General features: G+C 45.6%; 2 protein-coding genes across 2 annotated transcripts; both read left to right on the top strand.

Annotated features, from left to right (window-relative positions):
* Nucleotides 1-553: 553 nt before the first annotated feature.
* dclk3 (doublecortin-like kinase 3) lies at nucleotides 554-5,619 on the top strand. The gene is made up of 8 exons (XM_052072650.1): nucleotides 554-710; nucleotides 1,620-1,834; nucleotides 2,076-2,207; nucleotides 2,281-2,800; nucleotides 3,876-4,351; nucleotides 4,591-4,723; nucleotides 4,789-4,956; nucleotides 5,168-5,619. The coding sequence occupies exons 1-8, from the start codon at nucleotides 650-652 to the stop codon at nucleotides 5,386-5,388; spliced, it is 1,926 nt and encodes a 641-aa protein (XP_051928610.1). The 5' UTR covers nucleotides 554-649; the 3' UTR covers nucleotides 5,389-5,619.
* Nucleotides 5,620-6,011: 392 nt separating this feature from the next.
* zftraf1 (zinc finger TRAF-type containing 1) lies at nucleotides 6,012-14,001 on the top strand. Its single transcript, XM_052070940.1, has 6 exons — nucleotides 6,012-7,159; nucleotides 9,832-9,926; nucleotides 10,018-10,161; nucleotides 10,475-10,686; nucleotides 11,514-11,692; nucleotides 11,956-14,001. The coding sequence occupies exons 1-6, from the start codon at nucleotides 6,887-6,889 to the stop codon at nucleotides 12,166-12,168; spliced, it is 1,116 nt and encodes a 371-aa protein (XP_051926900.1). The 5' UTR covers nucleotides 6,012-6,886; the 3' UTR covers nucleotides 12,169-14,001.
* Nucleotides 14,002-14,219: the final 218 nt, after the last annotated feature.

Here is a 14,219-nt window from a genome sequence, read left to right on the forward strand (position 1 = left end):
TAGTCAAAGCACAGGATATAGATCCGGGAGTTGAAGAAAAGAATGCCTGATCCAATATTAACAGTAGCCCAGGAGACTGAACAATGAAGCTGGTGGCAAGGGGGCCTCAATTAAAAAAAGACCACCCGGTACGTCACATATTGCATCCCAGAGCATGTTAGCAAAAGGATTGCACATTTGTTGTGTCAATAAGAAACAGGCCAGTAAATTACCCAACAACCTTTTGTGTAATATTATGAACATTTACATTTCATTCTAAGATGAAATGAATGTGAACGCTCGTGTTTAGTGACGAAAGTGAAAATATTACATATCCTGAAGTTAACTTCAAAATAAAATACATTCGCTTGTCAGAAGTGCTACAATGCACATTCAACGGTGAATTCTTGCTAGTTTGAATAATCATTTTTTTCTGCTATGACTAGCATAATGCTTGACTATATGTACTGAGAACGTTTACCAGCCGAGTATCTTAATTTGAAGTATCAATTAGCGATACTTCCTTTGCGAAGACGTCTAGCTTGACAAATAACCATGGCAACGCGTCACGCCAGCCGACGTTACATTCAGCTCGCGAGGGGGTGACGTCAGAGACTAGTTTTCAATCGGAACTTGGTTCTCACTTATTTCGGTCTTGTTTTGTTCTGAAATGGCACCGCCTGCGAAGGCTCGGTATGGCTGCGACCCGGCAAGGAAATGGAGAACCACAGGTGAGTTTTGCTTTTTGTAACTGACACCTATTATTGTCATACATGGGCAAAGGAAACAATTCGTATACAAGCAGCGGTTTTTTAGGAGTGTCTAACAAAATGGGGTTTGTGTTGTTAGTCGGAAACAATCTACACACACTCATTCTCACCAACTCTACCAAACACACACACAAACACGTGAACATTCATACAAACACGCTCACAAGCACTCTTGTTACAACCCCACTAACACACACCCGTCACTCTCTCTCACACACACTTTGTGGTCTAAAGTGAAAGATGTGGCATGTCCTCAAAGCTTCATTAATGATGCATATATCCAAGTCAAGGAAGCTTTTGTTCAGGCGTGTGTGTGTGTGTGTGTGTGTGTGAGCCCGTCTCAAGAAAGCGTAAATAATTTATCTGGGACCACAAAAAGTATCTCAAATGGCACCACTTGCACTCCATGTAATGGAAAAAAAACCTCAAATCTGATCGGGATGATTTGTTGTTTAGGATTTTTAAGTATTGAGTAGAGATACTCAGTCACTTTACAGAGGTACAAAACAGACAAAGCAGCGAAAGCAGACAACTGTTGCAAACACTCATAACAACATTACTTTTAAAAATGTGCAAGTGATCATCAAATATTAAAAGCAATTTTGGAGAACTGAGTTTTGAGGGGCGGGGGGTTAAGGTGGGGTGGTCAACTCCTGGTTTTTGGATCTTTTTGAAAGTTCAGCCCTTGAGGCTTTAACTGAGTGATATGAAATTTTTTAAGCACGTCTAATAAGGGGAGCACCACAAAAAAATCTCAGGAAGCAATGCCTGTAAAGACACGGGACATCAGCCATTTTGGTTCCAATGGTCCTTTCAAAACCGGATTTCCCAAAACTGCAGCAGTCCTAATACCGTACACTCCTGTTTTAGCAGCCCTCTGCCCTTCTTTGAAACATACGGGTGGTGGTACGAGTGCTGCTGCGCCTCCTCTACCGCCCCCCCTCTGGCACGCTCGCCACCACCCGGGACAGATCCGCGGGGCGGCCCCTCACCTGCCGCTCTTCCGCGGGCGACACGCAGAAGAGAGCGCCGAGCGACCCCGTTTGGTCACGGTCGTGCATCCTAGTCCGGGCGCACCGCGGAAGGTAAACTACCCAACTTTTGTCTTTAAATGAAGCAGCATGTGGTTCATTAGGTGATTTTTTGACTGTCTTGTACCAAGTTGATATTGTGAAATATGAATTTATTACGAGTTGTTGGATTTTTCACTATGTATCCCCTACGATGCGCGACTAATTACTGAGTATGAAAATCAAAATGACATTTTTTGCATTTTTGATTAAAAAAACAAACTGCTGTCATTTTGCTGTTCATCTTTTTTCCAAGGTGACGGTGCTTTTAAACCGCAGGGGCGTGATCTCCTTTGAGCAGCTCCTACTGGACGTCTCGGAAGCGCTCGGGTTTCCTCGTTGGCACCGATCCCGAGTGACTCGCCTCTACACGGCTTTTGCCCGAGAGGTTGGATCTTCCTTCCATTCCTAAAATCGACACCAGGAATCCTAATCCTAATTTTTTTTATTATCCATCACAGGTGAAGAGCGTTGGCGACTTCTTCCACAGCGACACGGCCCTCTTGGCGCTCGGCAAAGGCCGCCCGGAGCTGAGCGCCCTGCACGAGGCGCTGGAGGAACTTTTCCCGGAGCAATCCCGTTACCGGGCCGAAGCACTCCTGGTTTGGGAGAAGAAGCTCCGACCGGCGCCAGATAAAGCCGCTAAGGCAGACAGCGGCTACAGTGAGGGGATGGAGGACAAGGTTGCCACGGAAGATAGACCGCCACCCGAGATGGAGAAGTTGAGTAAAGGCGCATCCGGGAAAGCCGCTCATCATCCAAACCACCTGCAGAAGCTGCGCGTAAGGGGCAGGGTCTGCGAGGAGATGCCACCTGCCATTGGTCGATTTCAACGAGAGCAAGAGATGGACTTTGCTCCTCTGTGTGAAAACTGCTTGGCGAGAAGAGCCAAGCAACCAAGTCCGGAGTGGAACAATCCGTTTTCAAGAAGGGCCCCATTGCCTCCCTTGTGCAGGAAACAAACGCGAAGTTCCCCCCAAGGTTGGAAGAGTTTTTATGATATGTATTATGCTTTTAATATATGTACAGATATATATATCTGCGATTGGCTGGCAACCGGTTCAGGGTGTCCCCCGCCTACTGCCCGAAGACGGCTGGAATGGGCTCCACCCCTAGTGAGGATTAGTCGGTTCGGAAAATGGATAGATGGATATATAGATATATAAAATATATATATATTTTTAAATTCAATTAAGACAACCAGTTTTCATGTTCCAAAAATTCCCACTTTTCCCACAATTCCACACACAGAAAAAACATGCACGCGAGTGACATCTAATAAAAGAAGCGCCCCATCTTTACAATTTCAAATTCAAATCTTGGCTTGTTCAAACATCCTGTGAACTTTTTGATTCAGAACAATATGGCCAACAACAGTGTTGCGTTCATAAGTTTTCAAAAGTTGAGCCTCAACTGTCTTTGAACATAAGTAGTGCTTCGCTGCCATCTTGTGGCCAGTTTGGGCCATTAGAAACGTCTGTCAATTACTGGCAGTTTTTTGCTCTTCACAGCAGCTTGCGCTCAGCTGATTGAAATTACGAGTTGAATTCACTCCTCTTGGTGTTAATGTTTACAGTCAATTTCAACTGATTGGCAATCAACAGCTCAGAACCGTTTTTGAAGAATCGCTTCCCATCTTCCATCGCTAAAACTCTTAACTGCCCCATGGGGATAAATAAAGTTTTCTGAATTTAAAAAATACCGCAATATCACGTAGCGGTATCAAACTATCACGTTAATTGCGATTAATTAATTACATCACATGTAGCGTGTTATTTTGTTTATTTTAATCTCTGCCTTTATTGTTTCTATGGGTGGGTTGCCTTTTTCTAATAGCCCTTTTTATGTGTTGGCTTCCTGTGTGAGTTGTTGATCTGCCTCAACAATGTAACAAATTTAAAATGACAGTAGGGGGTTTGTCAGTAATTTTTAAATGAGATTAAAAGGGATTAATTAATTACAGACCCAAATTAATTAATCACATTTTTTTTTTTTAATCGCTTGACAGCACTCATGTCACAGGGGGGTAACACTAATAACCTTGATTCACTGACAGACTCAAAGAGCCTTCCTGCCATCTCAAGTGAATTCTCGGCGCTTCGCTCGGAGGGCAGCGAGGTCGCCGAGGCTGATGTGAATCGCCTCTATGAAGTGGGGCGCATCCTAGGGGATGGCAACTTTGCGGTGGTGCGCGAGTGCCGGCGTCGCGCCGATGGCCGGACGCTGGCCGTCAAGATGGTGGAACGCTCGCAGCTGCTGGGCCGAGAGCACATTCTGCAGAACGAGCTGAGCCTTCTGGCCAGCCTGCGGCACCCGTGCATCATCAGGCTACTGGCCCACCACCGCACGGCCGCAAGGGCTTACCTGGTCATGGAGCTTGCCAGCGGGGGCGACCTCTTCGAGGCCATCAGCGTACGCGGCAGCTTCGGCGAGGACGAAACGGCGGTCATGGTGGCCGACGTGAGCGAGGCGCTTAAATACATCCACCGCAGGAGCGTGGTCCACCGGGACGTCAAACCAGAGAACCTGCTGGTTAGTCACCAAAAACATCCGTGATGAGTATTTTTCAAAATACAATCTCTGATATGAGTAGCAATTTAGCATGATTTAGCATCAAAAGTTGTGGGTGAAGACCAATAAAGTGCATCTGTGGTTTCTGACACTAAAAAAATATATATATTTAATTTTCTTCTGAAAAAATACATGACAATGTTGCCTTTGGGTTTTGAATTGCTATTATTGTTACAGATAATCGGTCATTGCTCCCTTAGATTGTTCACGCAGTTCCTGGCATGACCAGACTAAAACTGGCCGACTTCGGCCTCGCCATGGTCGTGAGCGAGCCGGTCTTCACCATCTGCGGCACACCCACTTACGTGGCACCCGAGATTCTATCAGAGACAGGTTAGCGCTGCACTAAAGTCCTCCTGAAACCATTTTTCAAAAATACGGTTGACATGACCTAGCAGGATACGGCGTGGAGGTGGACATGTGGGCGCTGGGTGTCATTCTCTACATCCTTCTGTGCGGCTTCGCCCCCTTTCGAAGTCGGGATCGAGATCAGGAGGAGCTGTTTGAGATCATCAAACGGGGGCAATTGCATTTCCTGTCCCCCGATTGGGACACCATCTCAGAAGGTAGGAGATTGGAACACACCAATCGTGCTCCAATTTGGAGTTTGACCACAATTGTATGGACACAAAAAAAAGCTAAAAAAAAGCCATAGAGAGCTGCGTACCACTAGACTAGAAGTTAAATACAACTGAACTGTACTTTAGCAGCGATCCTTTTGTGTACCACTGAAGTGAAATACAACTGAACAATACCGATACTTATTTTGTTGTTCAGAAGCTAAAGGCCTGGTTTCAGGCCTCATCCAGTCCGACCCGGTCACGAGGATGACTGCACAGAACACGTTGCAGCACCCCTGGCTGAGGGCCAAGGTGGCCAGCTGCCAGCAGAACGTGCTGGAGTGCCACCGCATGACCAGGACGGCGGACGAACAGCGACCTAAACCAGCACCGCTAGACAGAGAGAAGGTCCAAACTACACAGAGGGAAAACCCATAAATTGTGAGGCTCTCTCAAGTGCCGGCAGGCTTCAGACCTGAAGAGTTCCGACACTCCAACAAGCAACCCATTCAAACAAGAGATGTGTCTAAAGCAAGTTCAATGCAGCTAACAATCAAAAGCCCGAGGACCAAGTCTGAATTACAAATAAGCACGTCAGTCCGCCCTGGGGGGGGTTGCATTGGGCGTCCTCATATTGGAAAGCTGGCACTTTTAACAGCCGCCTCCAATTTTTCCCCCTTAAGGAGGCACAACATATTCTCAAGCTTTGGTTCACTCGCCTTGTATTTCTGGCTTCGTTATTTACACAAAATGTAATAAAGGGTCAACAAGTGGTTGTTTATCATGATTCTAAATAAGGCATGTCTATAAAATGTTCCATCAAACCAAATGTAATCTAAAATCACAATCACATACATTGTTTTTCCCTCTGCATAGGTAAAAGCTTAGTTTCCAAACCTTTGTTTACGCATCTGACATTTCTGGTTGTATCAACCATGCATAATAATACAGTAGAGGGTCTCCCAGAACCAGTCAGACCACTCGCAGCTGACTGCACAAGCAGCACGCTGCAATATGTAAATCACCACAAGCCTACGGCTTGTTGGGGGCTGTTTTAACTTATCTATCCATCCGGTGGTTAGCAGTTAGTCATCAAAGCGTCTTGGTGCAACGACGTGGGCGCCGACGAGTTCTCAAAGGGCTTTAAAAAGCAGGTAGCTGACACAATTTTGGGCAGCTTTCAAAGCCCTCTTGCTTCGTCTGCGGCCATTGCGCATGCGCGTTCCTCAACTCCTTAAATACCCCAAGTCATCTGTGGCCGCAGCAAAAACATTCCGCCGTCCGCCGATTCGACACGATCAGGCGTGCAGGACGAAAGGCGGCCCTTGACATAGTTCGAAAAAAACGGTGTTTATTTCTCACTAAGTCCTATCCTGACACGGAGTCGTAAAAGGGTGAAAACTCCGAGAGACAGAGAGAGGGGAAGCGGACAGGGAGGAAAACAAAGATGGCTGTGTGAGCCCGAGAGACGAGCCAACAACAACAACAACAAGCGTCCGCGGACGGGGAAAGACATTTTGGGCCGCCGGAGCGGACACGCCGGACCTTGGGGTAGCCGAACCGAGCCGTTTGATGGGAGAGAGCTCCCCCCGCCCTCCTTGAAAACAGCTGAGTTGTTTTTGTTCTGGCTGCCAACCCCCCACTACCGGAGCGCCGTGCTCCGGGCTCGGTGTCAACTAACTAGCCGCACCGTAAGTCCTCCCCAGTGGGTGACATTTTGTCTTCACCTCGGTTGTGGCTTGCATAAGACTTTTGAAAATTACCCCTAAACATAACAAGTGCGTTAGCATTACACCGTAGTGTGAGGCCGCGTGTTAGCAGCCGACTAGCGAGCTAGCTGTCAATTAGCTTCGAAGCTAACCCACCACTTAAAATAGAAGCAAAGTCATCTGTGGTGGAGGTGGGGAAGTACGTAGCAAGTTCTAGAACAATTCGAATGTCTGCCATGGAAGACGATGACTTGATGTCCGCGCCCGGTGGCTCGTCGGCAGCAGTGGTGGCGGGGGCGGCCGATGTAGCTGTGGCCGGGGCAGGGGCCGGGCTCGTCGGGCAGGAGGAGGTCGGCATTCGGCCCGAGGCGGACTCGGACGAGCCGCCCAAGAAGAAGACCAAAGTGCCCGAGGCGGAGTCCGGCAAACTGGAGGAGAGACTGTACTCTGTGCTGTGCTGCACCGTGTGCCTAGACTTGCCCAAGGCGTCTGTGTATCAGGTAAACGTGTCACAAACATGCCCCAACACCTCCCTGCAACACCTCCCAGAAAAAAACCCACATTCCCCCTAAAATTCTGAAAATATTGGGGCAACCTGATGCTCCATGGATTCATAAATAAATCCGCACTGGCCAGAGTAAACTGTACTGACACACCCTGCCCCCTTCTTGTCGGCCCACTGCTCAAAAGTTTGACCTGATCTTCAAATAATAACCTTCAACTCAAAGTCACTTCCCCAACATCAACACCCTTCAAAATAAAAGTAATCCACCATTTCCCCACCTTGCCCTTGAATGCCACCAACCTGACCCCTGCTCAATGTCAACCATGTAGTAGCCCTGCACACGACACTGTTACATACACTATTTAATATAATGTGCAAGCACAAGCAGTGCGAAGTTCAATCCATAAAGCCCTCACAAAGTCCCCCAATCATTCACAATCGCCCACACCACTATTTGAAACAACTGCTTTTGTATATATTTGAAGCAAAGCCGTCAAACCCGTTTCACTCTGGATCAAATCTGCAATTCTCAAGACAAAACATAAAACAACTTAAAAAAAATATCAAAAATTCATTAGAGAAAAAATGACCCAAATATGTCATGATCCTTAAATATTTCAGCCTACATATATATTCACACTACTCACAAAAAAAAAAAAGAAGGATATTTGACTTTTGGGTGAAATTTCAGGATGAGGCTAAAACGCATTCAAACCTCTACTAGTAAACTTCTAATGTGGCCTTCTCGAAAGCTTTTGAATGCACATGTCCAACTGTTAAATGTTTCGGTACTTTTTGCACACGTCGCGTTTCTCTAACGAGGAGCTTAACGGCAAAATTCGCAACAGGCGTTTTGATCCTTGAATCAACCAATCAATGTCCCGGTTCAATCAGATCTGCCGTTTCCACAGTCGTTGTCATGCTGTTCAGATTTTGACATCATGAGACCAAGACGACACCCAAAAATGGGTCAACGGCACCTTGCCGTCATGAGGCTTCAAACAGAACGTTCTCAGATGAAAGTTGCCGCCGAGTTTAGAGTGGCACAGATAGTCATCAGCAGTTACAACAGGGATACCGAGAGACTGGAAGAGTCACAGAAAGATGTAGAATTGGACGTCCTTTGGCCTGCTACATTGTTGAACAATGCCTTGGGAGCCCAGATGATGAATGCAACTCCAGAGTGGCATGTCACGGGCTCAGCAGACCATAAATCAACTTGTGATCAGCATGAGAGATCCTCAAGCTGGAATTGACGCTCAAGGGCACATGACTTGAGACGTGGACATTTTTTTGTTGTGACGTGCCCACCATTGTGAACACAATTGTCACAATTGAGATGAGGAAATCACCAGTGCATACTTCTACTTAAATGTCCTGACTTTCACGATATCGCTGTAGTGTTTTTTTTAAAAATAGATTTTCCATAAATTTCACCCGAAAGCCAAATAATCCCGAACTTCATGTGAGTAGTGCATACATACCCCCCTGTATGTCCAAAAGGTTGCCAAAATTGTTTTTGAAACCAAAACACCAAGAGAAATATATATATTATAAATATTTGGGTACTTTTTGGGGTGTAAAAAGCAACAATGAGCCACTTGCAGATCTCTGCGCACATGCGTGAAAATCAGTCGGGTGGCAGAGGCAGCAGCTTCCTTTTCCCTTCCCCACTTCTTTAAAACTCTTCCGGAGGGATCCTGAGCCGGGAGACATCGTCTCATGTTTCACTGCTCTAAATGAAATTTAGTGGCGACAAAAAAAGATAAAAATGAAATTATAGTGCAGTGTAAACCTCTTCAATCATCCCAAATTTCCCGTCAAAACAAGATTCTGATGGCCCCGCCCCCCAAAAAAATGCAGATGAATGAAAACGATGACTAAAATTATAGATTTTTTTTAACGCACTTTCATTCATTTTTTTCTCAATATCTTAAGAGGGAACACACACAAACTAAGAAACGAGTGAGACATGACATGCTTTTGGCCCAACAGAAATAAATGTTTCCGTGCTGGGTTGAGCAAATGACCACAAGTGTGCTACCCGTGTCATCCTCGTCAAAATCTCAGTCAAAACTTTGTATCTTTATAACGGTCCTAAAGGAAAAGTTGGACAATCGCTTTTTCCAGCATGCACGGCACGACCCAGAGATCTGCAAGTGGTCGATTCACTATGTCATGTGTATACAAACTAACATTAAACCTGCTTTAATATGGATCTGATCCCGATTGTCCATCGTTGATTTACTTCAGTCTGAGGGGGGGGGGTGAAAAAAGCATGGTTTTAACAACCATGCTTTTTTTTCTGTGGAACTTTTGAAAATGTACCTTTTAAAAAAAATACAGTTTACATTGACAGTAAAAAAAAATTGTCGTTTTCATTTTAAAATAAAATTCTATATATATGCATTTTTACTGTCATTAAAAACATGTAAAAATCTCAGCAGATTTATTTTAATGCTACAGGTTTTTTTTTTTAAATATAAATTTTCATCATACTAAATCCAAAAATGTGTCCTTGATGAATTTCAAATGACCCCCCCCTCCCCTTAACTATCTACATTATGTGGAAAATATATTTTTGCTCCCCATGTGTCTTTTTTTTTGTTGTTGTGCTGTGCCCCGACATTAATGACATTTGACTTATCGTGACACGTTGCCCACTAGTGTACCAACGGTCACTTGATGTGCGCGGGCTGCTTCATTCACCTGCTGGCTGACTCTCGCCTCAAGGAGGAGCAGGCCACGTGTCCCAACTGCAGGTACAGCCGAGCAAAGTCCGGGCCGGGGACGGACGGACGGGCGCTCTGCGGCGCTCGACGGTCACCGCGTTGATCCTGACCTCCGTTGCAGGTGCGAGATCAGCAAGAACCTTTGCTGCAGGAACCTGGCGGTGGAGAAGGCGGTCAGCGAGCTGCCCACAGAGTGCACATTCTGCCTTAAACAGTTTCCACGGTCCAGCCTGGAGAGACACCAGAAGGACGAGTGCCAGGATAGGTGAGAGAGTGGTGGGAACCGGCGTGCGAGCGACAGCGGGAAAAAACACAAAAGGGATGAGAGAGAGCGAGAATTCAAAGTCAGAGAAACAGAGCGAGACAGGTGGAGGGAGAGAGAAGATTCAGAGTCAGGGAAACAGACAGCAAGACAGGTGGTGAGAGATCAAGAGAGATGAAACTCAAGCGTCAGAGACAGACAGATACACAGATGGCATGAGTGAGACAGTTTGAGAGAGAGACCGACCGGCACAGGCAGCACCAACTTTTGTTCCAGTGAAAGTCAATATTTTTTGCTTTCCCGTTTTTGTGACTAGGGTGACGGTGTGCAAATACAAGCGCATCGGGTGCCCTTGGCAGGGGCCCTTCCACGAGATGCCGGCCCACGAGGGCGAGTGCTCGCATCCCACCAAGACGGGCGCGGAGCTGATGGGCATCCTGGGCGAGATGGACCAGAGCCACCGCAGGGACATGCAGCTCTACAACAGCATCTTCAGCCTCCTCTGCTACGAGAAGATCGGCTTCACCGGTAAGACCCCGCCCCACGCCTCTGCAAGTCAGCTCGATTCCCAAAGAAAGAAAAAAAAATGGGGGGGGGGGGGGCTATTTATATAACTTGATTGGTACAGTGAAACTCCTCTACAACAAAACCTACATATACCCCCTAGTGTGAAAAAAATGTCACGCATGAAAGCCATTCCCACTTTTCTGCTCCCCCTATGACAAAGTCCCCCTGTTCCGTTATACGAAATCTTCGCAACGAGATTCACTGCAACGAAAACAAGCCTTCCGCAAAAGTCTAATCCAACCTCAGCATACCACAGCGACCTCTACTGCTTCGTTCGGAAACGGCAAGAGCAACCGCCAAACTGGTTTACACATGCGCAGTAGAACAGGAAGTATTTGTTTCAGACGCAGCACAAACGTTGCATTGCTAAAATGGCAACAAAACGGACCTTTGCATACCAAGGAGTAAAGAAAAGAATAACTAGAATACAGGATAAATAAAAATGAAAGATGGAGGAAGCAAAATAAAAAACACGATGCAAGAAATTGATGTAAGTGAAAGGTGATCGTAAATTTCGCAATTTCTTTCCCGTTTCTTTCTTTCTACGCTGGCTATATGAAGTGTCAAATAAGTATGCTCATACTTATGCACTATTGGAATAAAAATACAAAGTACACAAACGTTTTTTGTGTGTTCGTGTTTACGTCCGAGATCAAATTTGCTACAGTGAAAAGTCCCCTGTTGTGAAAAATGTTTTGCTGCAAACATGATTTTGCTGTATAGCACGTTAAATACACAAAGGCGCTTCACGCAAGCCAAAATGTCAGGAAAAACTTTGCCTTTGCCAGAGGTGCAGTTCAGGCCGTACCGCACGGACGACTTCATCACGCGCTTGTACTACGAGACGCCGCGCTTCACCGTGCTCAACCAGACGTGGGTGCTGAAGGCGCGAGTCAACGACTCGGAGCGCAACCCCAACTTGTCGTGCAAGCGCACGCTCTCCTTCCAGCTCATCCTCAAGAGCAAGGTGAGCCAGTCGCGGGACCGCCCCCCTCCCCCCGGAAAAAAATAATTCACGTTGCCTCTTATAGAAAGCCATAAAGCGGGCCATTAAAAAAAAAAAACCTGTTCACGCGACCGCTCAAGGTCGATTTGAAGGTCCCAAGCTCGTCTTTTATTATGACAAGTCAAAGTAACTGTTCTAGCGCTCGGTGTGCGACAAGTTTTGGATGGAGCCGGATTCGAACTGCATCATCCTAAAAATCATAATCACGGCAACTCCTTGCCCAGGTGAACTCAGCGCTGGAGTGCTCCTTCCTGCTGCTGAAGGGCCCGTACGACGACGTGCGCATCAAGCCGGTCATCCATCACTACGCTTTCAGCAATGACGACAGCGAGACCGACTACGTGCTGCTGCCCATCTGCGACTCTGTTGAGTGCAACAAACTGCTCGCCGCCAAAAACATCAACCTGCGCCTCTTCATATTCCAGGTCCAAAAGTAACGACACAGACGACAACCACCGCGATGAGGAGCGACAGACAGACAGACGCCACTCAACCACTGATACCTCTTAATACTCACGCACGCCCAAAACACACACACACACACATACACACTACTAATCCATTTACCTCCTACAACACAAGTGAGGAGACCCCCTCTGGAAACTCAATTGAATTGGGGGGGAGGGGCGTTCGTGGTCCTGAGGTGGTCAGTGTGTAGCACTTGGACACCCCGCACACCCAAGAGCCAAAAGTAGCACACATGCGCACTACAGCAAACATGCGCGCCCGTGCGCGCGCATGTGTGTGTGTGTGTGCGCACGCGTGTTGTCTAAATGTGAAAACGAGTGTTGACTCGACTGAGCTGTGACGTGTGATTGGGTGTGTGCGTGCGTGACTGCCTATTTTATTTATATTTAACCACACCGTTTAACACTTTAAAAAGAAGAATGTTTTCATTGCTTTTGAGGCCTCCCATATTTTGTGTGTGACAATAACTTTTCAAGTTTCTCCAGATAAACAAATCGTTTTTCTCGCCACAAGTTAAATCATTGAAATACTCTGGGGAGAAAAAAAAGGACCCTACTTTTTTTCCTTATTTTTTTTGCCAAATTAATCAAGTTTGCAAAATGTCTTTAGGTTAGACATTTTAAACTCGATTCTGCTCAAAATAGTGGCATGCCAGCATCTTTTCAAAAGCATTGATGACATTTTGGAGGGTAAAGAACCAAGTGTCACCAAGAAAACATCCTGACCTGTATTCAAGAATTCTGCAACAACCGCCAAAAGCTTTCCTATCTGTCAAATTTTCCTCTTGCCACTACCAAATTTATCCATCTATCCATTATTGAAGCCGGTTGAGATGCTTCTAAAAATAGCTTAACACGTTTGTTTGTTTTATTGGTGAGTCATGCATGGAAATAAAAGGCAGCTTTCTCACCTTTGTTCCAAAACGGATCCTTTTTTTCTTGCCACCAGTTTCAAATGTTAAAAAAATATATTTTGTTCATCTGGTACATTATTAAGGGTCACTAGTACCATGAAAAAAAACATCAAAATGGTTAAAAAAAATGTTCTGACGGTCAATTCAAAAATAGTTGTTCTTAAAAACATGTTTAAAATTTTGTTTGCATTTTTCTCGGTAGAAGTATTTCAATCTGTTAGCAAGTTATTTGGCTCTCTTCCTGTTGGATATTTTTATTCACCCGTTTTCTCACAAGTAATTTCATGTTTGAATTTTGCTTAATAATGGTGGCATGTTGAAAAGGATTTTGTGCATCTGCTACATGTTTTTTCCACTGTAAAGTTTGTTTATTAAAAAAAAAGTTTTAAAAAATGTATGTTTTAACAACCCGAGTGTGTGTGCATGTGTTTGTGTGTGACTGAAGGGATGTTGCGGGGGTCCTCCACCAAAAAGCCCTTACCCCACTGAGCAGCGAGAACAATTGCGAGTGTTTTTGAAGGTGGCGAATGTTGCGTTCACGTCAGCGTTCATTTCAATGTTGCAATTGTTCGCCAGAGACATTTCCAACCTTGAAGAAAGAAACTGACGTCAATGTTCATTTGTCTTCCTCGCCAACACTAGGAAATGTTCCCCCCTCAGTTGGATAGGGGCTAAAAGTACGGTACATTGGACTTTCATGAAGGAGCAGATGTTACGTGAATAGAATCTACTGTAAAGCAGATAGAAGATGTCTCCTGACCTCTGCTGTATTTTTTTGGGGAGGGGGTGTTTTCATAAAGACAAAAAAAAGGCTGTGGACTTGCTCATCTCACTCTGGCTGTACATGTGCCTTTTATTATTATGATTAATATTAAAGCTCATCAACCTGCCTGCTGGTTCGTGTGAAAGTCATCGAGGATGAAAAAGGAGAGTGAAACTGGCTTTACCAATGCTTCCTCCGCATGAATAATTGAAGGCATGGTGGTGGCGTTATGAAATCCAAATTTAATTTTAAAGCCCGGCCAGGATGATGGATACGTTTCATTGGCTTAAAATAGGAATCGGCTCCACTTGAAAAATGAATTACCACATGCGCGCGTTATTGCT

Source organism: Hippocampus zosterae, chromosome 7 (genome assembly GCF_025434085.1).
Source record: "Hippocampus zosterae strain Florida chromosome 7, ASM2543408v3, whole genome shotgun sequence".
Classification (NCBI taxonomy): Eukaryota; Metazoa; Chordata; class Actinopteri; order Syngnathiformes; family Syngnathidae; genus Hippocampus; species Hippocampus zosterae.